Source organism: Rattus norvegicus, chromosome 13 (genome assembly GCF_021556685.1).
Source record: "Rattus norvegicus strain SHRSP/BbbUtx chromosome 13, alternate assembly SHRSP_T2T, whole genome shotgun sequence".
Classification (NCBI taxonomy): Eukaryota; Metazoa; Chordata; class Mammalia; order Rodentia; family Muridae; genus Rattus; species Rattus norvegicus.
The window spans coordinates 109062898-109090409 of NC_141546.1; the positions used below are offsets into that span (position 1 = coordinate 109062898).

Here is a 27512-nt window from a genome sequence, read left to right on the forward strand (position 1 = left end):
AGGGAAAGAAAAGAGAAAATGGGGGAAAGGAAAGAATATAGAATGGGCTTGTGAATATTCTGGTCAGTTTTTCAAGACAAAAACTGGGAACCCCTCAGTCACCAACTGTTCCTCCTCCTCTTCTTCACCTCCCCTCCATGTGAACAGACATAGATTCCAGTTTCTTTGAATCTCCTGGTTTGCACAGTATATAACCTGAGCACCATCTGTTACACAACAGCTTCCTCCATCACTTAATCCACCCTGAGGTTTGAATGGGTGAATTGAGCCTTGCTCTGGGTTCTCAGAAAGACCCCTCTTTTGTGGAGACAAAAATATGTCTCTGAATTGCCCCACCACTCCCAACCCCAATCTAGACACGGGAAACTGATAAGTCTTGGGATGAGGGGAACTCTTATGATACCCATAGAAGAAAGAATGCCTTCTCTGCTTAGAGTACAGCAGCTGCACTGTTAAGGGAGGGGTCCTGGCACTCAGCTCTTACTCTTCCAGCATGAATCCCCTGGTGGCCCTAGCTGAGAAGTCTGCAAAACTTGAACCCAAGGGTGGGGACATTTTGGTTGCAAATGCTAATTGGGAGTGTCCAGAACTTTATAGGAATTTGGCGATCTCTGAGCCATCCCCACACTCAGCCTCTAAGGTGACCTCTTTGCAGGCTGCAGGCCCAACTTAGCGAGGAAGGAAGGAAAACTTCATTTCACCCCTTTCTTCCAAAACTGGGTATGGACTGAGCACTGTGTTATAATTTGATAGAGAGGTCCTCTGTGTGAAGTCAGAACAGCTGGACAGATGTTTGCTTTGTAGCCAAGTTTAAAACAGCCAGTCTAATGCTTGGGCATTCGTATTGTACTTTACATGAAAGCTCCTCCCCTGAGTTTGCAGACATAAGCTGATTGGTTTCTGCCCTTTTCAGCCTGTTGGGGTGGGAACCAGATGTAGTACAGGGTGTAAGAAGAGTCATCTTGAGAGGATTCCGGTTCTCTCCAGTAAAGCGAATTGTTGTCCTAATCTACTTTGTGGAAAGAAGAAGGAGGAGGAGGAGGTTTCTATATTCTTGAATGGATTTTTCATCTTGGAGTTTTCCTGGCTTGACTGTCCCCTGACCCTAGGAATCTCCTCAGAGCCCCTGGCTTTAATGGAGACACACACACTGACTTGTGGCACTTGTGCTAAGCTAGACCTGCACCACCACAAAGATTTTTCCAGTTTAGAAGAGATTTAGAAAAAGGAGGAGAGGCATTACTAGCACTCCAACATGCTACATTCATACAAAGCAGAAGGTCTCAAAAAGCTACTTCCCAGTACAGAGGAGCACCACTCAAGTTTCCTTCATTAACATCTGGACAAGCTATGCTCACCCCTCATTAGACTGTTTCCACAATGACCCAGACCTGACACAGCCAAGGAAAACTAGTATAGTAGTGTAGCTACAACACTCTGTTCCTTTGTAAAAGGAAAATATGCTTATTAATGATTACTTGCAAAATAGTGCGTGATTATTGTGAAAAATAAATGCATTGCATGTAAGATGTAGGAATAAGAAAGTGAATATTTCTCATAACTCCAGCACCTAGAATGTGATGGTTTCAATGAGATAGACACTTATGTTTGAATGCTTGATCCCTAGTTGAGGTGTGGCCTATTAAAGGAAGTGTCCTGGGAATGGGCTTTAGGTTTCAAAGGCTCACTCCTTCCCTAGTGTGCTCTGTCTCCTGCTTGTGGATCCACATGAAAACTCTCCACTCTTCCTGGGCCATGCCTTTGCTTAGCCTTCGTGGACTGCAACCATCTGAAACTATAAGCCTAATTATAAGCTTTTTTTTTATAAGTTACCTTGGTCGTGGTGTTTTGTCACAGCAAGGGAAAAGTAACTAAGACACGAAGTAATCATATGCATCATATATAACACATTATCACCATCTACAGTGACTTTTTGTCTCTTTTTCAATAAAATACCTTACAACGATATACTTTTATTGTGCTCTCACAAACTCCTAATAGCTATAGCAAAGAGAAACACTGTAGATCGTATGTATGATTCCAGCTCAGAGGCCATCTCTTCTCTTTACTTACAAGTTGGTTGTTTTATAGGCCAAACTTATAGGTGGTCTTGGGTCCATGGTTGGATAAGAGAGGAAACACGGGCATTGCTTTCCTGACCCTTTTTCTGAACATCAATTAAACATTAGCCCTGATATCTCTTCCAATGAACAGCCTCACTCATACAAGTGCAAGAAATGGTGTTTTCACTCTGCAGCTCACTTAAAGTTACTTATATATAAGATAGCTATATGCAATATATTTATAAGATGCATATATAAGATATATTTATATAAAATATATAAGAATCTGAAAGCTTTTCTGTTAGACATCTAAAAACTAAGATAGAAATGATTCAAAGACAAGAAATTCTGTTATTAAAATACTAATTATTGTTTAAACAATAAATTGTATTTTCATATATTAGCAACAAAAATATTAACTATAAGATATCATGTTTGCAATACCCTTGTAACACTTGCAAGCAGTGCTAAGTTAGCAGGAAGATCTCTACGAACATTAAGAGACCAGAGAAAAGAGTTGAGTGAATGCCTTGCTCCGAAACATGGTGCATTCGAGGAATAACCCTGATGAAACATAAATTAGAACCACTTCAGGGAAAGCCACTAACTTTAGCAAAGACTTAAACAATGGATAAGCATATCTAGTTCATGGAAGTACAGATATATTCAGTTCTATCTGAATTAATCTGTGTAATAATTTTAGTCATAATTCAAAGGAGTGGAGCAAAGTATGGTGGTGGAGCTTGTGATCCTGGCGCTGAGGGGGCAGAGGCTGTCACACCTCAAATTTGAAGGCTGCTTATGCAACAAAATGAAAGTTGCCTCAAAAACAAACAAAAAATAACAAAGAAAGGGGGAAAGCAGGGGAAGCAGAGAATAAAAAGAAAATCTAAGAGGATAATTTGGGAGAAGATCAGATAATCTATTATCAAATTTTAATTATGCACTGAAGAATTATGATCCAAAGATAGGGCAATTCTGAAGAAAATAAAGGGAGGTCACTTGTCTGAAAAAAAATAGTACTTACTGAAAATGAAATTAAATAGGAGGATAATGCAGTCAGCGTGAGACGTGTGTTGTACAGGGTAGATGAACCAGCACACGAATATGGCAGATAACTAAAAACTTAGGTCAGATCAGCTGAGTGGAGATTACACAGAAAGAAAGAAAAAAGCTTGGGACAAGGTACTCTGTATGAAAAGTATTTGGGCACAGATTTTGTCAGTTATTTCTGCTGCATCTTTCAGTTCAATCCTCACCCTTCTATCTTCTTCTTGGTGGTACACTTGTTCCACCAACACAAAACATCCAATTCTGCCACAGAGGACAAGAAAACCAAACAGAATTCATCAGACACATTAACTACAGATTACAGTAATCTGTGAGACACTGACAGAATTCAGAACAAGTGCTAAAAATAGGAAGTCAGTAACTGGAGTGACATGTAAAATTAAAAATATATAAAATATATTGTAAAATGATGAAACAAAGTAGAATATGGCTTACAGGTCGAAAGAAACAGGAAAGCAAACCACAACCAGCAGAAACAACCATGTCATCTCTGGGCCAAGAGTTATGTTACTCCTAAACCGCTTATTTATTAGTGACATTGTTCTGAGTCCTTGTATGTTCTGTCCAAAAATGCTGACAAAAGAGATGGCTGCCCAGAACACCAATAAGCTATGTAAGTTGGCCTCAGCCCAGGCCTCTCCCAGTAAAACAACCGTACATGACTGCTTTATCCCACAGCCCCTCTTCTTATCCTAATATAAGTTACAACCTCCTGTTGAAAACACAAGATCCAGATGGTACATGTATTTGCACCCCATCCCAAGAGGATTAGACTTCCCCAACGCTTGTCTCTTGATTCTGGCATTTTATGCCCTAAATAACCTTTGTGACTGCCTCATAATAATGTGGTCTGGGCACTCCTGGTCTGCATCCTTTAGAATGGGTTGCCTGTTATTGAAGACAGCCACCATATCAAGATAATTCCTCACAAGACACTGAGTCTGAGAATGAGCAGGCCAAATGTTCCAAAATTTACTGTCAGTACGTGCTGGTCTGATTATGTCTAAAGGAGGCCCTGGAGAGCAGGAAGAACAAAGGAGGGACTCACTTTTAGAGTGTGGATTCTCACAGCTCCCCTCCAGTACCTGGCATTGCCACCATTAAGGATCTTTGCATACTGGGACAGTCCCCAAGTGCTTTCAACAAATTTAAAAGAATATTTGCAACATGGGTAATGGGGGGGAGCTTTAGTTCCAAAGTATGAAACAAAGAAAAATAGAAATAAAAAATGCTTCATTGATGTTCATGAAGAGTAACTTAAAATGTAAGCTAAAATTTGACTCATTAATAATTTTATATAAAGATGTTAGGGTTTGGATTAAGACAAAATGACAAATGTATTTTAAACTTTGGATTCATTGAAATCTTTCATTTCTATGGTTCAGATATTTTTTCTAAATTTCATATCCTAATCTGCAAATTTAAATCTGAATGGTATTTGGGGACTCTGTCGTGCTGAGCAAATGGACCTATTTAAAGATTAGTGGGCTATCCAGGGGAGGGGTCTGGATCCAAATTGAGAGAGCTTTTGACTCATTTGTCTTACCATATGATTCCCTCTGACATGCTATGATACAACCAAAAGGGTTCTCAACAGACATAGTTGATGCAGGGACTTAAACTACTAATGGTCTAGAACAAAGAAGCAAAATAAATTTGTTCTTGTTTTTAAGTTTTCTTTTTGTTTATGGGAGGGGGAAGTCCTTTGAAACAACATCTTGTATACCTCAGTCTGGACTCAAACTTGCTAATAATATAGCTGGAAATGACTTTTATTTCCTCATCATCCTGCTTCTAGCATTCTTTATTCTTTATAAAGTATCAAGCCTCAGACATTTTGTTAAAGAGAACTAAGATATTTACTGTTTTTCACATCAACGGTATTATATTTCACAGTCTATTTTTATCTGGGATGAAGTGTGTTTTGCAGAGGACGGTGAAAGAACAGGACACTCAGTGATAAGTGTGGCCGTGACCTTTAAGACCTCACAAAGAGTCCCACTGAGCTGCTCCTGATGCATTCCTTTTACACTCTCTACTTCAAGTGATATAGCTATAATAGCTAGTGTCTTCTGGAATCAGTTTAGGAGACGGGGTGTGGAAGCAGGGATGTTGAGGGGCAGACTTGGAAGACTCAAGGAGAAATGATGGCTCGATTCTACCTGGTCTGAGAGTTGTCAGAAGGTTGAGGCAGTAAGAAGACTCACTTATGTGCTGGGAGAAGGTGTGTGCTGTGAGTGATGTGTCTCAGAGACTGCATGCTGAGGGCCAGTCCTCCTTTGTGCTTTATATTATGATTGCATTACAGTTCTGCAGACCAGAAAAAATACAGCTTTGGTTTCTCCAAGGAATGGATTTCTAACCTCCCCAGATGTCTACATTCACTTCTTTTGTCCTTACACTTGTAGTTAGGAGGTATTCTTTTCCTTTCAGAACCTCTTGAACTTTAACACACGTAAGAATGACAGACAGCATATATTACAAGTTAAGATTCTTGGCACTCAGCCTTGATTCTGCTTCTATATGGATTTTTATTTCAGAAACTTTTGCATGGGATCAACATCTCTCACTCTCCTTCCCGACTCTGCTCCCAAATCTAGTTAAGAAGTTCAAGTACAAAATATAAGTTTCCTATGGTCCCATTTCCCATGGTACAAAAGACAAAAGATCTTTAAAGTAACCAGAGGAGAGTCTTGAACAATGGTACACTTACATTCCCACCACTCAGGAAGCCGAGGTAGGATTCTTCTGAGTCCAAGGCCATTTGGGGATACAGAGTGAGAACCTGCCTCAAAATGCTTTAACTAATTAATTAAACTAACAGAGAAAACATCCGGAAGTAAAGGTAGACTCAAATGAACCAGTTCGTTCCCTTTAGGCTATGTGACCAGACAGTGTGGGAAAAGTAGGGCTAGGTATCTGCAGTCATGACCACAGACCCCTCTGTGCCTTATCTTAACTTCTCCCTCTGCTATCATCTGCCTGGTCTTGCTCTTCTCCTGCCTTGATCTTCCCGACCTGTGACTAGTCTGACTACCCAACTTGAATCCTGCAATCCAGTGCATCAACAAGCAGAACCATTGCTTGGAGAAGCACAATAAGTAGGGGAGGGTAGGAGTCCAAGGAATTCTTTGTCTGAAGGTAGGGCAAGTAAAGCTCCCATAAAATCAGGAAACTTAAATCCAGGGTTGAAGAGGGGACATTGGAGAAAAGCCACGTGCTGTGGAGTAGCTATACTATCTTTATAGTATTGGGAATTGCTATGACCCAACTAACAAGAAAATATGGATGATCACAGCAAAATTAATACAAATTCTGTGGATTTTTGCTGGAAAATTAGTGTAAAAGAGAGATGGCAGAACAGCAGATAGGCCAGACGTGTGAAAAAGCTATTAGTGTCCTATTTGTGTCCTGCTCACTTTTAACATGCAGCACAGATGCCACTGTAACTATCATTAAAGGATTTGTGTTATTTCCTACTTAGCTGAAAGTTGTATTCCTGTAAACTCAGCCATACACAGTGGCTTCCTACCACACTTAAAACTTGAAAATAAAGAAATTAGAAAGGAGAAATTTGACCCTGCCCAGACGCAGCCAAGATGACACAGGGTTAAAAGTGAAGTAGGGGAGTTCAAAGACCCACTGTCCCGATCTGCCCAGTTAGTCAGCCGCTGACTTGGCAATCTCCCACGTCATCTGTCTGCAGCTCCAACCTCACTGCTCAGGTTCAGGGCTTTTGGATTCACCGGGAACTTTGCAACAGTCAAGGAGAGGGGCTGGCCTCGCCAAGACACAACAGGGAGGGGATAAACCAGCATCCCCCACCCCCTCCGGACAGGGAGCAGGGAGGAGAGCCAGTATCCCCCACCCCTGCGCAGGGCGGAGGAGCGCGTCCCGCGCCGGGCCGCCTCCTGCACCGAGCGCATCTCCGGAGCGGTGCGTGAGAATGCCGGTCCACAGGGGCGCGCGCGCGGGTCTCCTGCTACCATGGGGCTGGGTAGCTCTCTGCCTGATGAGTCTGCTGCGTGAGTATTAACAGCTGAGGGCCAGAGGGCCAGGCTATGGGCCGGGAGGAGGGAAGACCCCGGCCGCTGATCTCACCTGGGAATCCTTAGCTGGAACTAGGTGTGAGCTTACTCTGGTAGTGCTCAGTGCTCGGTGATGCCAGCTCCTCTGCGTGGCTGAAGGTGCAGAGCTCAAAGTTGGAGCTAGAACGCAGACAGAAGGAAGGAAAAGTTCTGTAACTCTCCTTAATTGAGAAAACAAGGGCTTCCAGAGAAGGGTCCAGACACCTATTGTTTCCAGGACATGGACATAAAGAATTTGTGAGGTTAGCCATTCCCAGTAAGGGCCAGGAAACCTTCAAGGAGGACTGAGGGAAGTTAGTGGAGGAGTCTGGAATAAAGAAGAGGCAGAGAAAAAATAGGACAATTTTAAATTTCAGATTAGAAAGCTAGAGTCGCCCCTGCAGAAACCATGCAGATGCTAGTAGGGAGGTGGTTTGGTGTACACACCAAGTCCTTCTGCTCACCAGTCTTCCCCATGCACACACATTCATTGCTCTTTGGAATTTTCTTGCTCTGCTTCCTTTCAGAGTCTAAAGCTGGTGGACAGGCCAAGACACCTCCTGCTGCCCACGCATACTCTTACTTCTTAAGCGCTTCCCCTCTTAGGTTGGCAAAAAAAATAGTATTTGCTCTGTCTATAGCAAACTTTACTGCATTGGGGGGGGGAGGGTGTTGTTCTTCATCCCAACTCGTGTTCTTAGAGGTTTTCAGTGTTGTGAGTTACTCATTTTGCTTTTAACCCTTCGGAGCTCCTAAATCCCCATTGTATACCTTAAAGGTCACTCACCATGGCTCTGTAGAGTGAGTGACCTAGATCTACCCACAAGATCTCTTTGCTTCCAGTCTTCTGTGCAGTCGCCTTTGGGTCCACTCCAAAAAGAGCTGGCTGAGGAGAAGTTTAGTTAGGTTCTGGGTTCACATGATTGGCAGCCCCAGACATGTCCATTTAGATGCAGTAAAACTGCTTAGACTAAAATGCCCAGAATGATGCCACCCTGTGCACAGGTGGGTGACCATGGCCTGGAGTCCTCATCAGATGCTCTGTACTTACTCTTTTGGTTCCTTAGCTCAGCACTGACCCAAGCCTGGGTGGAGTGCTGTCTTTTCTTATTTCCTCAGCTCGCCAGTGTCAACCTTGTCTTGGGCTGAAGGGGGCAGGGTGGAAAGAGCATACGAACCTCTGCAAACCTTGAGGAAATATCGGTGAAAATATCGGTGTCTCAGCTTTAGGGTAAAGGGCAGGGCTGGGGCTGCCATTCCCAACCCATCTAGACTTTATAAGCCAACCAAGGCTCTGTACTTTCTCCAAGAACTTCCTGGGGTTTGTGTTGGGATTCTTTTGTTTGTTAATACTACTATTTTCTGTCCTGGAATAAATTAAACCAATGACTTATGTAATTTAAATGCCCACAGTAGACAACTGTGCTGTTGTTACTGGGAAATTTGGTATAGAATGGAAACTCATTCTAAAGAGATAGGTCTCTTCTGTCCCACAAGAAGCTAGTGTAAACACCTACCAGACGACCACAAGCGTCACTTTTTCAGGGGCAAGAAAGATTAGTGACCAGAGTCTGACTTGTGGCTAGTAACCACCAGGCAACACTTTCGTGCTCCAGCTGACCTAAAAGTCTATCAGGTGACTAAGAATCCTTTTTACCTGGGTATCCCTCCCCAGGGCCTCTTTTCCCTTACTCCAACACTACCTCCAGCCCCTGCTCACATTTCTTTTCTTCCTTTGGATTCTTTGAATCTGATGATCCCACAACAATATCCTGCCTGGGGCTGCATGTAAGAAGGGAAAAAGAAAAGGGAAAATAATTTTATCAGATATTTTTCCAGAAGGGAAAAGCCTCCACTCTTTACTCCCTGCTACATGGTAAGGAGGAGTAAGAGTTATGGAACTGCCAAGTAATTCAGTGATTGGAGTGCTCCCCCTTGAAGGACTAGACCAGGCTCCACAACCTCTGCAAATGCACTTCTTCATCTTGGTCAGCAGTACTGCCTGGCTGATAAGCAGGCAAGAGCCTAGACCTCTCCCTTATCCCTTTGGCTCCACCCCCTTGGACCTGTTCATTTGAGTTGCCCTTACTGCTTTCCTTTCCTGAGTGGTCTTTGTCTCCAAAAACTCGGAGCAAGGAGTGCCAAAATTGTTGTAGATAAAGTTAGGGACAAAATCCTGGAAAAAAAAAAAAGCAAAGAGGGAACAGATTCCACTGTTTATGCTCCCTGAGGAACTAAGCTTTCTTCCAGTGATCCCCAGCTCCAGGCTCCAGTTCCTGTGTTTCCTTCTCTCATTGACTTCGGTTCATTTGACTAAATGTCCTGTAATGTGGCAAATTAAAAAAAAAATATGAGGGCATAGAAAAAAGGACACAAATTCACCTCTAAAAGAAATTTTCATAGTAGCCAGGGCAAAATTTACATATTATTGATAGGGAGAGGCTTTGACATTTCTAATGATAATATTTTCTTCTTATGTTGGCTAAAACATAGAAACGTAGTGTCTTTAAATTTGTTATCAAGTGTCCTGGCTGTGCCACAGGGAGAATGGGCATGTATCTTGGGGTGGGGTAGGGTAGGGATCCAAACAAATTGGAAAGCCTGGCAAGGTACTTTCCTGGACCTACACTTGGGATGGGCAGGGAATGAATCATTTCCCTAATGATGCAAAGGAAAAGGCCTCCTGGCTTAAGTGGGAAGTCTGCTGCTTCCTGGAGTGGAAAATAAAGGCAAGCCTCCTAGAAAAGTGGTTATCTCTAGGTAGTTTGCTCCATTCCTTAAGAAAATGTGTAAACAGTTCTTTGGGTGAGAAATCTCAGAATGTTAGACAAATTCTCAATGTTCAAAGGCAGGCAGGGTAGCTAAGTGGGAAGTGGAGTCTTATGTTGGTGTGGGTCAAAAGACTAAGGCAGAAGAACTCCAGAGTCCAAGGTAGACACAGAAGGGTGAAGCTCTTGCATAGCTGGAAGCTTTAAAGGAGATTTCTTATAGAATAGCTTCATTATCACAGTATTAACTAAGATTTCAAGGTGTGCCACGGCCTCCTCTGGCTAACCTGAAATTTCACTCCATGCTTTTAAAATTGCCCAAGCAGAGCATGTTTGCCAGAGAAGGACTCCAGGAGACTGAAGAAAATGGTGCTTGGCTGACTGACTTGCAGAAATGATAGTAGTGACCATGGCACTAAGCTGCCATGCAAGAATGAATGACACCAGACAAATGAAAGAAAGGCAAGTGGAAGAAATGTAAGCCTCTTGAGGATCCACAGAAGTTACTTGAATATAATGGGGAAATTTCAGTGCAGTGTGGATGACCAGGCCAGTTTATGCAGACAACTCTGCCTTATCTCTGAAACTAAGGAAAGTTTCTGTCAAGCCCTTTGTTCTAGTCCAGCAATGACTCAAACTCGTGGTGCATAACAGGTGTGAAGTGACTCTAATATGATTTTTTTTGAATGCTCACTTACCTACTAATGAGCTCACCCTATAAAAAAACAATCAAACTGCATTTAGTTCTCTTCCTGTATCACTGTGAAATTAGCCTTTTTCTAACTTCTAATCATTGTCCAATTCCTATTATTTTGATTGTCCCAAGGTGAATTCAGTTTTCATGAAAATCCCTGAAGACCTATCTAGTCAGCCCCAGTCCTAGAGGGATTTGTGTAAATCATAGCAATGCTAAGGCCTAAAAGAGAAAAGGAGTCAGATGATCCCTTATTTTGTGTTTGCCTCAGAACTTTTTATGATCCTTTACATGTTTGTGGTGCTTAAGAAAAAATGCACTTACTGTGAGAGTGAAATTAGTCTCCAAGAGGTTTGTTTACAAACCTTGCTAATGAAGGGCAAGACCAAAAGCATCTCAGGCTTGGGATCTGGGGATCTTGGCTTTCGGTGCATGTGACTTTGTATGATTTTATGACACTTGAAAAAATAGATGACATGCTTGACTCACTGACTGACCACACAGTATCAACCCCAACACAGAGCTTGCCTTAGGAGCTATAGTTTGCCAACTCTTGATCTGGATGAAATAAAATCAGGTCTTTGACAATGTGACTTGGATTCTAGAATTTTCCTCATTATATAGAGATAATTGGATATCTTTACACAGTCACTCCCTAATTTAATAAATTTCCTCTTTAAACAGAACATTAGGGCCAATAAGATAGCTCATTGGGTAAAAGCATGTGCCATACAAGTTTGAGGACCAGAGTTTGATTCCCAGAACACAAATGGTAGGAGAAAAATAACTGTAAATCCTCTGGCTTCCATGTGTGCTGTGGTACACCCTTGTCTGCACTTCTCTCCCTCTCCCTCTCCCTCTCCCTCTTCCTCTCCCTCTCCCTCTTCCTCTTCCTTTCTCCCTCCAATCTCTTTGTCGCACACATTCACACATTAATCATAATAATTAATAGTAATAAATAATAATAAACCACAGAGTATCAGAGTAAGACAAGAATGTTCTAGGTGGTGAGAGTGAGTAACACTGCTCAACCCTGTTGTCTGTCCTAGCATTGCAGGATCTGCTAAGCATCCTGAATAAAACACATGTATGCTTAAAAAAAAAAAGTCTTGACATTCAAGAAAATTTATAACCTAAGTCAGGAGAAAGACAGTTAAACCTCTCCTGAGGAAGAGACTTGTGGGACTTTGTGCCAGATGAGTGAGAGAGATAAGTTCTGCTCTGCAAAAGCAGAAGGAAGGGCCTTTTCATAACGATAGTCAAAGACCAGACAGTCTGGCTACTTTGTATTTCCTCACCTTCTTTGTTCCTCAGAACAACCAGGAGTCAGGGCCTACTTTGATTTCATTTTACTGGAGAAGTTTAAAAGTTCTCAATTGACTTGGAGCCATACAGCTAGAACACAGGAGAGAAGCACCTGGGGCATCTATCTACAAGGCTGGGTTGGTCTCTCTGTCTCTGGGCAGTTCTGCCTTCAAAATGGTAGTCCAGTAGCTCACCTCTCAGGGATGTGACTTTACTACAGATATATTCAGAACTGTTGTACTGGCTAGGGGCTGGCAGAGAAGGAGATCAGAAAATATCAGAAAAAGAACTAAAACTATCCTGGTGCACCCCAGTAATCTCAGCACTCAGGAGTTTTAGACAAGGTGAACAGGAGTGCAACACCATTCTTAGCTAAAGTGAGTTGCATGAGGTATCATTTAGCCTGGGCTACATGACACCGCTCTAAAACAAAACAAAATAACAAACACCCCCCAAACTCTAAAACTAAAGATATCTGGAAAAATTAGACCCAGAATGTATGGAAAATTGGTTATTAAGTAACAACTTAGAATATCTAACTTTTTTTTTACCAAAACTGGAATATAAAATATAAATCTCCAATTTATGAATATTGAGTAAAATTTTTTTCAAAGTATAGTCCACATGCCTTTGCTTCGTCAGAGCACCTACCCTTATAACTTTAACTTTCATGATACAAGTGTCTGTCTTTCATTTTGAAATTTCAGTTTCTTAGTTTTCAGCTGTTGTTTCTCCCTGTTTCTATTTTTCAACTTTGACTGGAATATCAAGATAACCAGGCTTACATTAATATTGTATTACCTACATAAGTACCTGTAACGTCAGTATGTGAATTTCACTACACGAATGAATTCTTGGTGTTATATATGTTGGTGTAAATCCTCATTTAAAAGCTTGCCAATAGCTTGTCTCCTGTCTTGTTCCAAGTTTGTTAAGTGAAGGTTGACAGGAAGAAGCTAGAAAGATGACTTAGGGATTGAGAGCACTCGCTGTTACTGCAGAGAATGCAGGCTCCACCTCTGTTTGGCAGCTTACAACCTTCTGTGACTCTAGTTCAAGGGGATCCAACTTTTTCTTCTGGTCCCCTTTGGTACATATGTGGTAGACATACATACAGAGCTACTAGAATGACTAGGTTAAATAGAGTATTTGAGGTGGCAAAGGGCGTATTAGGAACTAAATTTAGGAGCAGGATTTTACTTAGTTCAGAGCTAATCTATCTTCCTGAGGATTGAGAGAGAGAGAACTCTTCCTCATGGCCATGTGGAATGGAAGAAAGGTTTCCTTCCTTGTTTTTCAGCATCTGAAACGCTTTCAGGGACTGTAGGCTTCTCTTATTCCCTTCTAGCATGGGAATCAGAAATTCGGAGAAAGAAGGCCAGTGTTTGATAGTTTAAGGTAGTAGATATAGGTAGAAAGAGAGAAGGAAGAGACACATTGCCAGCCTGAGTAGAGTCTTCCTTTATGACCCATTAGTTCTGCAAAAGAGCCCTATAGGCTAAGGCCTAGTGATGTATCACAGAAGGACCTGTGCTATAGTTTGTAAGTCAGGAGTAGCTCCTAGTCTAGGGCTATGGTAGTCTCTCTTGGTAAGCTAGTTCTTATATAGCTCTTCACTTAACCTTGCTTTCTGTCCCTCTGTTCTGTTCCTGTAGCCTCAAAGCTTTGCTGCTTACCCTAGGTTTGGAGCTATACATCTGTCTTGGGCCCTCTTTTCATTTGCAATCTGGCCAAAGAGTGGGAGGGATGAGGCTGCTACAGCTGGGAGCCCATCCCCAGTAGGTCCATGGCTAGCTTGGATCTGGACTTGATTCACTGTTCTGGAACAGGCACCTCTGTCTTTAGAACTAGCAGCGGGTCTCTCTTCACATCTGGAAAAGTTCAAAATTGTTTGTCTGGGTGAAGGAGGCCCCTTGGGGGAGGGGTTCAAAAGCATGACATCATCTCAGCCAGGCCTGGTTTCCTTTGGGGTTGGGCCAGCCTAGACCAGATGGGATTCCCAGGAATTGACGTGTTTGAGTGGAGCAAGGAGGGTGTGGGCAGAAAGAAGGATTTCAAAGGGAACTCAAGGGATATCTTAGAATGATACATTGAGAATATGATTCCTTTAATTCATTGTATGAATGCTACCACCACTTGCTCCTATAATAAATTCATGACTTAGGGTCAGATTGATGGGGTCCTATCTTAATAAAGAAGTAGCTTAGGTTGGCTTCTGTATCTAAACCAAATAGGAATACAAATATACCCTGGACCATGGATGTACCCATTGTGATACTGAAGTTCACCCTTAGGACATCACAGGTTAATGCAGGTCTGGATGTGAGCAAAGAGCTGTTGGACAAGGTGTATGAAGACTTGTAGTCTCCAAAGTGTGCTCTAGAAGGGAGGGTCATCCTGGGTTGCCCATACAGGAAATAAAACAGGCTTTGGGACACATAGGGTACAAGGTCAAGGTTTTCCTTCCTAAGTCTAAGAATATATAGAAGAATATGAATGTATAGATCAAGAATCATTCTAACTTAGTAGTTTGATTTCCTGACAATTCATGTAAAAATAGCCTATATTTAAGGATTAAACTGAGGCGTGCATGCTTGAAAACATGTGGTTCTAGCAAAGCTTTCTGTTCTCCTATGAGAAAGAATGAGAAACCAGGCCTTAGTTCCCATCAAGGTGAGTTCCAGCTTAGAACCTCCTGAAAGGAATCTCCAGGTTGCTCACTGAAGTTGAGTTCTTCATTTAAAGAAATGGGTTTGAAGGTCCTGACATTCGTAAATGAGCAAGACTGAGAATGAAAAATTATGTAAGGAGATTTTCACAGAGAAAGTATGAATCTAGATTATTTATGATCATTAATATATTGAATAGAACTTGACCAAAAAACAAAAGTGTGTAAAATGGAGCTAGAAATATAGCCTCTCACATTTTCAATCCTTGTAATGTTTATATAAGTGATATTTCATATCTTGGTATTTTGCTAAACACATTACAGACATTGACTTATATTTCTGTGTTGCTACAGTTTTTAATTATTTGTTCAGTATATTTCATTATGGAAAGCCTAGTAATAGGAAACTTGTCTGATGTCTAAGAACATATTATTAATGTTTTTCTATTATTGCGGGCAGAAGGGAATGTTCCGGTCCATTCACCTAAAGTCATGAAGTCGAATCAGGTGCTGCCATGAGGCTCCGAGAAAGTTGGATTCTAACTTGTCCTTATTTCCCTGTAACCTCTGGGTTCACAGATCTAAATAACTTGACTTCTGTTGCCTCGGAGAATTCTACCCAAGGAGTATTTCCACCAGTTCCTACAAATGAGTCCACTGAGGAAAGTATCACATCTAGCATCCCTGGAAGTACCAGCCACTACTACTTGATTGGTCAAGATAGCAATAAGACCACACCAGCCATCTCAGGTAACCAGAAGTACTCAGCTGGGATAGCCTGTTCTCCCACCACAGATGGGGTCATACAAGCCAATGATTTAAGAAAGGGTATTCTTAAATAAGTTCTAAACAGCTTTCTCCATGTTGAAAACATTTGTACGCCATACATGACAAGTGGGTCCGGAATAGGACTAACTCATATTAATGCTAAATTCAGCTGCTATAAGCATCAGATTAGATTCCATTGATGGATATCTCTGTTCTCTTCTAAGTGGTAGAAGGTGGGTCTATGTTCAAACTAACTAAAGGTCTTCTGTAGGATAAAATTTTCGGTTTCAGAATTGGAGGGCACCTTGGCTACATTCTAGATCTTGTATGTCCAATCTGATACCTGGCGGCCTCAAGCATCTCAAGTTAGCTACAAATGAGGTCCAACATATTTGTCTGATAACATGATGTTACAATGTTAATGAAAGGGCGGACACCCTTGTTTTATATTATAGCTATGATTCTAACGGCTGACTTGAAATGAATTGGGTCAGGATTAAGATATAAAGTAACCTCACCAAATTCCTACTTCTGTGCAGAAATCCACCAAGTGAGATTGTTTCTGAGTGTACTGTGCAGATGCATACATACTGTTTTGGTGTATTCCAGAGACCACGGTCAACTTTACAGCTACCCCTGGGACCCCTTCAGGCTCTGGAACTCCACACACTTTTTCACAACCACAGACTTACCCAACCGTCACACTGCCTACTACTTCAGACAGTACTTCTACTCCAGAAGTGGAACACTCCACCTGGAACACCAGCCTGCCGTCTGTCAATGTTTCTGATTATTCACCTAATAATGTCAGCTCTGAGATGATATCAACCACTGAGCCATGTGCTCACACATCATCTTCTGTCCCAAGTATTATTAAGGTGGGTGAGTTGGGCCCCAAATGGCAGATTATGCCTCACTGCTCATAAGAGCGTGAGATTTAGGTATCTTGGAATCAACATGGAATATGTATGTATTCCACATTGCTAGAAAGGTGAGTCAGGATGAAGATGGGGAGGAGAGAGTAGAGTATAGTGAGAAGTCTGATCTGTGCTTTAGGTTTTGCATTTTGGAGAGATTCTTAGAGATCCTTCTAGTTCTCTGACTCTTCAGAAGCACCATTTCCCTTTGGGAATATTTGTATCTGTCCACTGTCTACTGGGGTTGTCTTTCTGAAAATATTTAGGGCACAGTATTTTTCACGTATGTGAGGGCTTAGTGGCTGTCCCAGACACAGAATGGCAGTAAGGATGTGACCTGCAGAACTGAGAACTGGACACATAGGAGTGGTGAGTTCAGTCTGACCTTCTTGGCTTTGAGCTTGTGGCAATCACAGCTTTCAATCTGAAGGACATGAGAGCATGTGGCCTACAGACAGGCACCAGGGGCCTAGTTCTTGTTTGTTTTTAAAGAGGTAGCAGATAAATGCAAAGACTCTTAGGGGTCAAGAGAAAAACAGGTGTCACCAACAGCTGCCCAGCCACTCCATTGTCTGCATGCAATTGACTAAAAAGAAAAACAAAACAATTTCCTCTTTTCTCCTTTAAACATCACCTAAAACAGAGGTTCCCAAGATAAGCAGATAGCCTCTTGCTTATGGTCTAGATTTGTTAACAAAAGGCTTGATTCTCTCATGAGAGAAGTTTATGAGGTGGGAACAAACACTGTAACTGCACTCTGAGTGCCCTTATCTGAAAATCCAGATTTTTTACTTTGTGATATTTCATCTGACTTTACAATATATAATGAGATATCTTGAGGATAAGATCCAAATCAAAACATAGAACTTGTCTGTGCTTCATATATACCATATGCACATAATTTAAAGGTCATTTTATATCACACACTTTTCAATAATTTTATACACTCAAAAGTCAGTAGTGTGTATCTCCCACTTTCAGCACCACGTTAGAGATCACAAAGATTTAGATTTTCAAGCATTTTATATTCTGAATTTGTTGAGTAAGGGGTGATCAGTTTTTATTTCAAATCTCACTGGGCATGTCTGAAATCACAACAACCAAAAGGCTGAAGCAAGACAATTATGAGTTGAGGCCAGCACAGGCTGAATTCTGAGCTATAGAATAAGACTTTGTCTCAAAAAAGTAACTAAATAAATAATAGAAATCCCTAGGCATCTGACTAGCTTCCAGTTTCCTTTCTCCTAAACTTTTCAAGAGAATACCTTGTCAGAAATGAGGTGGGGAAGAAATGGGGGGCAAAGATACTTGCATATTCATTTTGTTTTTCTTTTACTATAGGGAGACATCAAATGTTCAGGAATCCGAGGAGTGCCATTTACTCAGGGCATCTGCCTGGAACTAAGTGAAGCATCTAGTTGTGTAAGTTGGCCCTGGTCTTCCTCTCAAGCCCCCAACCACTCTGAAACTCTGAAGCTACCCTGGTTTGGCCTCCTCAGAATAAAGAATTATTCTTAGCAGAGTCAAGCTATTTCTTATATTGAGCCTTGGATTTGGGCAGTCAGAGGCCCCATCTAGTGAGCAAGAATGGCAAAAACAATTTAAAATAAATTTTGTTATTATTTGATGTCAGATTTAACCTTGCTTTTCTATTGTCATTGCCCAGATATGAACCATTCAACTAAAATGTAACTCAAAAGGGTTACATGTAACTCTTTAGTACACACTGAATTTATTCTCATGTTTATATTAAGTTTTTATATGACATGGTACTTCAGAGGTATTTATTTGTCAATTTTAAATTTGTTGTGTTTTTATATTATAGTGCTTTTAATATTCAACAAGTCAGATCGTTCCTAATAATACCAGAAAAGTATGGTTCACGACTTTTTTTTAAAAAGAAAATCTTAAAAAGCTACACAAATTTGAATAGGAACTTGTCTGAAATCCTTGAGGTTTTTTCTAGTCTTAATTTATATCTTTTATCATTTTTTTATTTAAAATGTTTCCCTATTTGTTCCCACTTCCCCTCAACATATATTTTTTTCTTTGGGGTAGGAATGGAACCCAAGACCTTGTACATACTAGGCAAGTGTTTTGCTGCTGAGGCAAATCCCCAACATTGCTTAGTATAAGTTTAATGGATTTTAAACAAGGATATCCTAACATATATTATAATTTACTATTGTGTAGATATTAGAAAATTATTGGAGTCTGAATATTTATCTTCAGTTGTGTCCTTCTTGGATCTGTTGATTCTAGGAGCTTCTTAGTTGATTCCTTTTCATTTTTAAAGTGAAATACCAAGGTATCTGTTGTGACTTATCATTTTTCTTATTCCTTAAAACAATAGTGATTCTTATTTCATTTTCTTGTCAGACTGCATTGGTTAGAATGTATATGGCATGATGGGAATTTTGTGTGTTACAGTAAATCCTGTTCCCCTAGAGAAAGAATGGATGTGAAAGAAAAAGTGCTGTTTTCTTTTACAGTAAAATGTTTTCTTACAAATTGGGGATGCAGTGAAGGGAAACTTGTAGGTAACAGCTGGCTGCATGGTTTAGACAGACTTTAGGCTATAGGGAACATGCCTTATTTATTTTGGCTACTCAAATAACTGGTTTCTTACCTGAAGCTATCATGTGGGTACCTCTGACTTACAAATCTTTTTAAACTACATATTAAAAAAAATCCTTTAACTTAGAGCATTTAAAAGCGGCAGAAATTATAGATACAAGTTTTTAGAATTGAATAACTCAGTGCAGTTTTCAAAACCATTTAAGGTAAACATAAATAGGCAAAGAACAAGCAACAGTTCATATGTGTCTGATGCCAACATTTTTAACCTTACCGATTGAAGATAAGGAAAAATAATCCCATCATTTTTAGTTTGCCTACTTTAATGGTGTATTCTTTCGTGTGTGTGTGTGTGTGTGTGTGTGTGTGTGTGTGTGTGTGTGTGTGCCAGGTCTGTACCAGAATGCTAGTTCTTTGCGCTCAGGATTTAGAGACAACTGCAGAGATTTTTCACATCAGTCTGCTGTTTTCAGGATCACATATAACTGGAGTCATCCTGTAAGATAAGTGTTACTCCAGAAAGAACTACTCTTTCTATCTGTGGTCTGTGCTGTCAGTCTTCTTCATTCCTGACCAGAGAACTCTCTGTGTGTTCCTTTGAGATTGGTGGAGCATCTGTTATCAGGGTCTGGATAGAGCAGCCCTTCCATGTGAGCCAATAACGAGACTTCCACACTTCACAAAGTCTACCACTACAGAACACACGTGAAGTGTCGTCACCCTCCGGTGTTCCCAACACTGTCCATCCCATTCCTTCCTCAGAGCTCTTCCTCCCAAGACCCTAGGAGCCCTCCTGGGGTAATTTTTCTCTGGATCCAGAATTTCTAGCCCTGGCTCCCAATGTTTCAAGATTCCCTTCCTTGAATCCTGCTAGTTTAATAGTCTGTTGCAAAGGGCACAGTGCCTCCTAGCGGCCATAGGTTGCATGTCCGCTTTGGTGTCAGAGGGCTTTTAAGTACTTACTGGCTTTTCTGGTGCAGAGGTTCTTAACATGCGGGTCATGACCCCTTTGGGGGTCAAAGAATACTTTCATGGGGGTTGGCTAAGACCATTGGAAAACACAGATATTTACATTAGAATTCATAACAGTAGCAAAATTACAGTTATGAAGTGGTAGCAAAAATAATTTTATGATTGGGTGTTACCACAATGTGAGGAACTGTACTAAAGGGTCACAGCATTGAGAAGTTTAAGAACCACTATACTAGTGGGAGACTCAAGCCGTACCCACGCCCCAAATTAGGAACATAAAGGATTTGGTTTTCCCTGTTAACACATCCTGCATAACACATTTGAAACCAATACCTACCTAATACAAGCTTCAACATAACTGTGTATGAGGTTCTCAGCCTTCCCAGCCCTCATTTTGCAAGGTGTATGATGAACACCAAGGAGCTAGCTCTCCCTGTGTGGTCCATTTAAATCTTTTCATATATACATTCTGTAACATTAACTCCCCACTCTCTTTCTGTTCTGCATCCTTTGCTTCTGAGCATCTTACACATGCTAAGGGATAGCATGTTTTCAAACATGTTGCTTAACCTCAGAGTCCTTAATAGTAGCGCATCATGTCTCCCCAGGTCTAATTCCCACTCTCTCCACTTCACTATCTGCTTAATTTAGTGTTTGTGGTCAAGATTCTCAAGATCATTTCTAAAATGTAAGAGTGCTTTATTTTCTTATATTATGGTCACGTGTGCAGGGGAATTCAACATTTTTAATTGTGGTTAAAATACCCACAGCGGGAAAAGTACTATCATTACAATTTCTAATTAAATCTGACTAATGTTGAACATCGACACTAGACTTTGCAGCCAATCTCTCTAGAACTCTGTATATCTTCCTATGACATGGTTCCCCACCACCAGGCAACTACTACTCTCCTGTCTATCTCCATGAACTTAGTTATTCTAGGTACTGATATGAGTAGATTAAATTACTTCTGAATTAAGACTTAATAATATTCTATTATGTTTGTGTACTTCATTCTGTCTGTCCACTCATTCATTGGGTAGACACTTGTTTTTCATCTGTTGGCTATTGTGAACAAAGTGGCTATGAACACATATGAACACATTTTATGGCACCCTAATATAAACTTTTGAGGTAAATCCCAAGCTTTATAATTGCTAAATGATATGGTAATTTTATTTCTGAATTTTAGAGGAAATACCATATTTTTTTGTTTTGTTTGCACTCTTGGAGATTGAATCCAGGTGTTTGTAGGTACTAAGCTAGTTCTCTACACTATACACTCCAGTCCATCTCAGTTTTTTTTTAATAAGCTGTACTATTTGATATTTCTGTAAACATTATACAAGGGCTCTAGTTCCTTCACATCCTTCTTAGCACCTGCTCACCTCTACTCTCCATTTTAAATACACAGCCAACCTAATGGATGTGAATAGTTATCTCATTATGGTCAGATTTATATTTCCCTGGTGCTTAGTGATATTGAAAATCTTTTCATGGGCTCCTTGGCATTTGTATCTCTAGAGAAGTATCAATTCAAGTTCTTTGCTACAAGTATAATGTTTTTTGAAACTACTCTATCTATTTAGTGCCCCTGTCTGTTATATTTACTATTTGTAACCATACAACTCTTACATACAATCATATCTTATATGGTTATTTGTAACCATATAAGATAAAACTTATGAGGTCATTTCTTCAATTGAGGGTCCCTCTTCCCAAATAACTTTTAACTTGTGTCAAGTTGACAATAAACAAGCAAACAAACAAACCAACCAAAAAAATCTATTCAGAACACAATGGGGGACAATTTATCCTAGAAATTTAGCATTGTTAAATATCTCAAAGATTCTTTATAAATATGCCTGTACCCTCTTCTCCACCCCAATATTTAGAATTTGAGGATATTCCTCTAGAAAGGTTAGTGATCTTCTTCTTCTTCTTCTTCTTCTTCTTCTTCTTCTTCTTCTTCTTCTTCTTCTTCTTCTTCTTCTTCTTCCTCTTCTTCTTCTTTTTTTTTTGAGAAAGTAATGTGTGCACAGATGTAGTTAGAAACTCTTAAATGTGATTCTCACAAACAAAATGGTGATTCTGTGGCTTCTTCCTGCCCACTCTCTCATGTTTGCCGCAGTGTCTCCTGGGGGAGGATGTTTATCCTAAGCATCCGGAGAAGCATTGTGTTTTGTTCAGGATCCACCTGCTCCTCTCCAGCACAAACACAATTCATTGGGGCTGGTAGATCCCAGAGTGGGAGGCTGGTCACTGTTATTGCCTTGAATTTAATCCAACAAGCTAGGGAGAGGCCATCCACTTGGGTGTTAGGCTCAACAACAACCTTTTAGTTCTTTTGTTTATTTTGTATAATACTAAGTGCACTATTGGTTCAGAATTACATAACATGCACCGTCACCCTCACTACATGGGCACTCAGGAGTCTTACAGTTTAGTCAGAGAGAAATGACAACAGTGAGGCAGAAAATAATCACAGTTTGCATCCCTAAGCATTACAATGAGAACTATGATCATTAGTAAAAATAGTAATATCTACTGTTTAGTACCAATTAGAATCCTTGTGTATTAAATATTTTATACATCACTATAGTGGTCACCACACAGTCAGTTTAGAGATGAGGAACTCAGATGATGACTTGAAAAGGTTCTAGAAAATTGGAGAACAAACATTAATGTCCAATTTGCCAAAGCTAAGACTGACTTCCTGGAGGACATGGGATTTGAGTTGAATCTTGCAGGGCATGCAGCAAAACAGAGATGATAGGGTCTTCAGGGTCTTTTCATCTTAATTTAGCTATAGTGGGGCTAGGCAGACTGTCACGCACCAGACTTGCTTCCATGCTCTCCTGCCCACTTCCCCAACGGCTTTACCAAAGCATACCGAGTCATTTCTGCTAACACAATTTGGATGTGTCTTTGCCCTCTTTTGCTCTTCTGAAAACTTAAGTGCTTTGTTATACTTTTCTTAAGTTAACTAGTCTTTGTGCTTCAGTTTCTTCATCTGTAAAATAAAATAATAGAAGAATTACAGTACTCACTTTCTATAATACTGGAAGAGCCAAATAAATAAAGGTGTGAAAGGTACCTAAGATTGAGCATTAGCCATAGGAACGGACATTTGTTTTAACTGCCATATATATATATATATAGACAAGAATCTTGATCATGTGGAATTCATAGCTTCTTTTCTTACCTCCCACCATATCCTCACATACAGACAAACAGGCAACACACACACACACACACACTCTTTCTGATAGTGCATGACAGCAAGCTTGATAAATGTTAGAATGACTTTATATTGTCAAAGTACAGCTTCTTAGCACTGGAGAAAAACAGAAGGTTCTATTTTGTTTAGATTTTATTTAGATTCTGTGGGAGACCTGCCCCTCATCTTTTCAAGAAGCAAACACTTTAACCAAAGACTCATAAAGAGCCCTGAGTCATTATGTGTAGTCTCTCCCCTAACCTGAAGAGCATGGTTTAGGGAAGGTGCTTTGCCCAAGTGGAGAACTTATAAGGCCACGTCCTTCTGGCCTCACTCATACCCAGTTATTTTCCTACTGCTCTCTGTAATCCCTGAGGGCCTAAGGTCAATCCTGACTCTGTCTGGTGCAGGCACAAAGAAGGTTTTCCTCCCTCAGATCTCAACAAAAGGAAAATACCCAGGTTCCCTTCCAACTGTAAAGACCTTTGGACTTCACTATGGGCAGCAGACCTGCCTCCAGACAGGAGGCCTTCTCCAGAAGGCTCAGGTCTGATGATGGTTATAAGCTTCAGCAGTTTTCTCCTAACAGGAATGTTATCAGATCTATGAAGCATTTTCTCCTTTGACATCTGCCATCAAAACTAGAGAAAGTCTTGGTTTGGGTTGTGTGAGGGAGGCCATTGTGATAGGAGGCTCCACAGTAATTCCTGGGCAGTGGGAGAGCCCATTCTGAAGGATATGGTCAGGGCCTCCAACTCCTGAGACTTAGTTGCTAAAAGTGATGGGAGCTTATCTCCCTAGTTCCTGAGTCCTGTAGACCAATCAGCAACCTGAAGGAAGACATGGAAATCTCATTAAACTTGTTTCTATGTTTTCAAAGGAAACAATATGTCATTGTGAACAGGGCTTGCCAATATAGTCTTGAGACAGTAAGAAGGAAGGAGCTTCCAGGAGATTGTGTAGCCATTACTCATAGGTTTTCCTCCATGCCTCACCTTTGTTGGCTTTTCACTATCATTTAGAGCTGGTGTAACAATAAAGCAAATGATTTTTTGTTATTAATTAGCAGTAAATAGTCACTATTGCATTAATTTGGTGGTGGCGGTGATTCTGAATTCAGTTTGAGCAGCATGCATATACAGGCAATTATTGAATAAGGAAATATCTCCTGTTTGTATGTTCACATCTTATTTTTTTTTCTTGCTGTGTTATTGCACATAAGGTAGCATTGATGCTTTACATTGGAATTCTAGAAAGAAAGATTTCTTGAGGAGGGCATAATAATGTGACTTGAGTCAGAATTCTTACCAGAGACTCTAGATGAGGTTCAGGATTACTAGTAACTTCACCTCTTGGTTTCTTTTCTTTTCTTTTTTCTTTTTTCTTTTTTCCTTTCTCTCTTCCCAGGAGGAGTTTAAGAAGGAAAGGGGAGAAGAGCTAATGCAAATACTGTGTAAAAAGGAGGAGACTGAGGCCGACGCTGGTACTAGTGTCTGCTCCTTGAATCTAGCCCAGTCTGAGGTTAGGCCCGAGTGTTTGCTGATGGTCTTGGCCAATAGCACAGGTAAGGTCCACTGTGGGGGCTTTGGATTGACTAGGGCTGAAATTAAATGGGGCTCATGTTAGAAGATCCTGGTTGGAGCTCCCATACCTCAGCTTAAGAAACCACAGGTGCTGGGAAGAGAAGTTTAGCTGAAAAGAACCACTTTGGATAAAAGCTTCTAGGACAACATCAAAGGATAGTTCAATATGAGCTGGATTAACTTCTAGATGTAACAACCCCTGTTTCTAATTCTAGAACTTTCCAGCAAACTCCAGCTTATGGAAAAGCACCAGTCTGACTTGAGAAAGGTATGTTCACAAGACGATGCATCTCACAGGAAGCACTGGGTCAGGAGAGGAAGTGGCGATCTCTTCAGGCATCCCCTTCCTTCTTTCCATCCTCTGACAGTCTTCATCAGGGAGTTCCATCAAGGGATACAGAGTAGTCTGGGCTTCTCACTAGAATTCCTTTTTCACGAGTGACATGCTGCCATTTGTTTGTATTTTCCTTAAGCTGGGGATCCAAAGCTTCAATAAACAAGATCTTGGGAGCCACCAGAGCTATTCCCGAAAGACTCTGATTGCATTGGTTACCTCGGGAGTCCTGCTGGCCATCTTGGGCACCACCGGCTATTTCCTGATGAACCGCCGCAGTTGGAGTCCCACAGGAGAAAGGCTGGTCAGTTTGGGGGTACAGGAGAAAGCAAATGAGAAAGATAATGAACTTCTGGGGGAGGCCACAGATGTCATGAAAGGGAGATGGAGAAATACCATAAAAGATATATTTGGTTATTTTTGACATAGGGATATGCATGCATGAAGACATTGTATTTACAAAAGAGTAGGGATATAATGCAACAAATTGGTAAAAGGGTAAATTGGGGCAAGCCCATCTGCTAGTCAACGTCACAGCTGATTTATGTCATCTACTTATTTTATCCTAGATAGTTCGGTTGGATAAAAGAGAATAGGTTATTAAATTGGGCATGTGGGTGTCATTTTACTCACAAACATGGGACATATGGAGGGGAAGTCTACTCTTAAAGTGTTCTGGATAGAGGGAGGGAAAAAGCTAAAGGTTGATTCTTGCCAATGGCTGGTATCTACTGGGGAGGCTCTTCTGCCCCTGAGACTGGTTTCTTATGGGGTTGGTTAATAAGCCACATTGACATGGTGTGGTGCCTTTCCTCTGTCCTTTCTCCTCTAGGAGCTGGAACCTTGATGGCTGTTGGGAAGAAAAGAGGCTTCACATGTAGCTGTACCTGCTCTGCTCCCATTCCTACTTCCTTTGTGCTCTCCTCACAACCCTGCTTACCAGATAATGCTACTTTATTTCTATACTGTCCAGGGTGAAGACCCTTATTACACGGAGAATGGTGGAGGCCAGGGCTATAGCTCAGGACCTGGGACCTCCCCTGAGACTCAGGGAAAGGCCAATGTGACCCGAGGGGCTCAGGAGAACGGGACCGGCCAGGCCACTTCCAGAAACGGCCATTCAGCAAGACAACATGTGGTGGCTGACACAGAACTGTGATTTGGCTGGGTGGGCAAAACTGGGTGGTATCCAGGGAAGTGGCATCTCTGTCTCTGACTGATGCTGCCTTCAGCTCATGTCCAACCTTCTCCTACTACATACACTTCTGAGACTCTTCCTGGAATTCTTCACCTTTGGAGAGGCAGATAAACTGCCCTCTCTCTGCACATTCAGCTTCTTGAACCCAATCTCTGACCTTTGGGTCAAGTTGTGGTGGGAAGAAGCCTAGGTCTAGAGGAGCTGCCAAGAAGATTGGTGGCTGCGTATCACTTGCCTTGGATCCTCTTCTCTCTCACCTCTTCACAGGAACTCTCGAGAAGACTAGCTTTTCTAAGCTACAGTTTTTTCCCCAGGAAACTTGGCTTTTTTTTTTTTTAACTGATCTTCCCCTACTTTGGAGAAACCAAGGTAACCACTGACACGTGCTCCCTTGCAAGGATACAGCCAGAAAAAGTGCTATCTTAAAATACATCCCTTTAAAAAATATATCCCTTGTAACCTCAAGACACTGTGGACTTAGTCACCAACTTCTCTCTTGTTCACCTGTTCCTGAATGTCTGTCTGCAGAGGCCAGGACAACTTTCTGTCTGGAGCCTGCTCGATGTTTTAGAGCTCAACCTGATCTCTTGGGCCCACACAGAAATTCTCATTGGTTCAACATAGATGGCCAGTAGAATTAGACTTTGAACTGAGCCTCTGTGTTTTTTTTTTTTTTGTTTTATTTTGTTGCTTGGGATTGAACCCAGAGCTTCACACATACTGGGCAAGTGCTCTACCATTGAGCTATATCCCAAGCCCTCCTCCCTCTTTTTATTCTGAGACAAGGTCTCATATATGTGATCAGGCTTGCTTTAAACTATATAGTCCAGGCAGGCCTTAAACTTAAACTCTTGCTTTAGGCTTCCAAGTAGCTTGGATTACAGGCTTGAACTACCAGCCCAAGCTGAGCTAAACCTCCTGACCTGAGCTCTTCAGAGGAATCCTCTTGCTCTGAGGCCCCTGGCCTTCTCTAAACTACATGACTTCCCCCTCCCTCTGACTCCTGGGGGAGCTGTGGCTTCAGTCCCCTGGCAGATTCCTGTCTGTGCCTTTCCTATTCCAAACCCCTTCACCATTTTATACCCCTTTGTGATCAGAGCTTTCGGATATCTACAAAGACTGTAAGCTTCCTCTTCTGGGGTTGACCCAGGGCCCTTTCTCTTATTTTTCCAAAGGGGAGAACAGGGGTACTGATTTTAATGATGTCTAGGAACAAAACTTTCCAGAGATAAGAGGACTGGGTGTATTTTCTTCTGAATAAACATGATGGGTGAGAATGTTGTAATAAAAGTGATGATGAAATCTTT

General features: G+C 41.2%; 1 protein-coding gene and 1 long non-coding RNA gene across 9 annotated transcripts in view; one reads left to right on the forward strand and one right to left on the reverse strand.

The window, feature by feature from the left end:
- LOC102550245 (uncharacterized) overlaps nucleotides 1-8281 on the reverse strand; it is a 33866-nt gene extending 25585 nt beyond the window's left edge. For 3 of the 7 annotated variants that reach the window (XR_015636317.1, XR_015636315.1, XR_015636319.1), the window contains exons 1-3: nucleotides 8253-8281; nucleotides 7989-8087; nucleotides 7236-7342 (exon numbers count right to left, since the gene is read on the reverse strand). This is a non-coding gene — a long non-coding RNA (uncharacterized LOC102550245). Of the gene's footprint in view, nucleotides 1-7235; nucleotides 7343-7648; nucleotides 7727-7988; nucleotides 8088-8252 lie in introns of those variants that run through there. The other 4 variants (XR_015636320.1, XR_015636316.1, XR_015636321.1 and 1 more) reach the window with 2 other exon arrangements.
- Cd34 (CD34 molecule) lies at nucleotides 7059-27512 on the forward strand. Of its 2 annotated transcripts, none has more exon segments than NM_001412747.2 (8): nucleotides 7059-7159; nucleotides 15216-15386; nucleotides 16014-16282; nucleotides 17663-17743; nucleotides 24498-24654; nucleotides 24889-24941; nucleotides 25147-25311; nucleotides 25840-27512. In NM_001412747.2, coding segments are annotated over 8 exon segments (990 nt in total). In that variant the 5' UTR covers nucleotides 7059-7080; the 3' UTR covers nucleotides 25855-27512.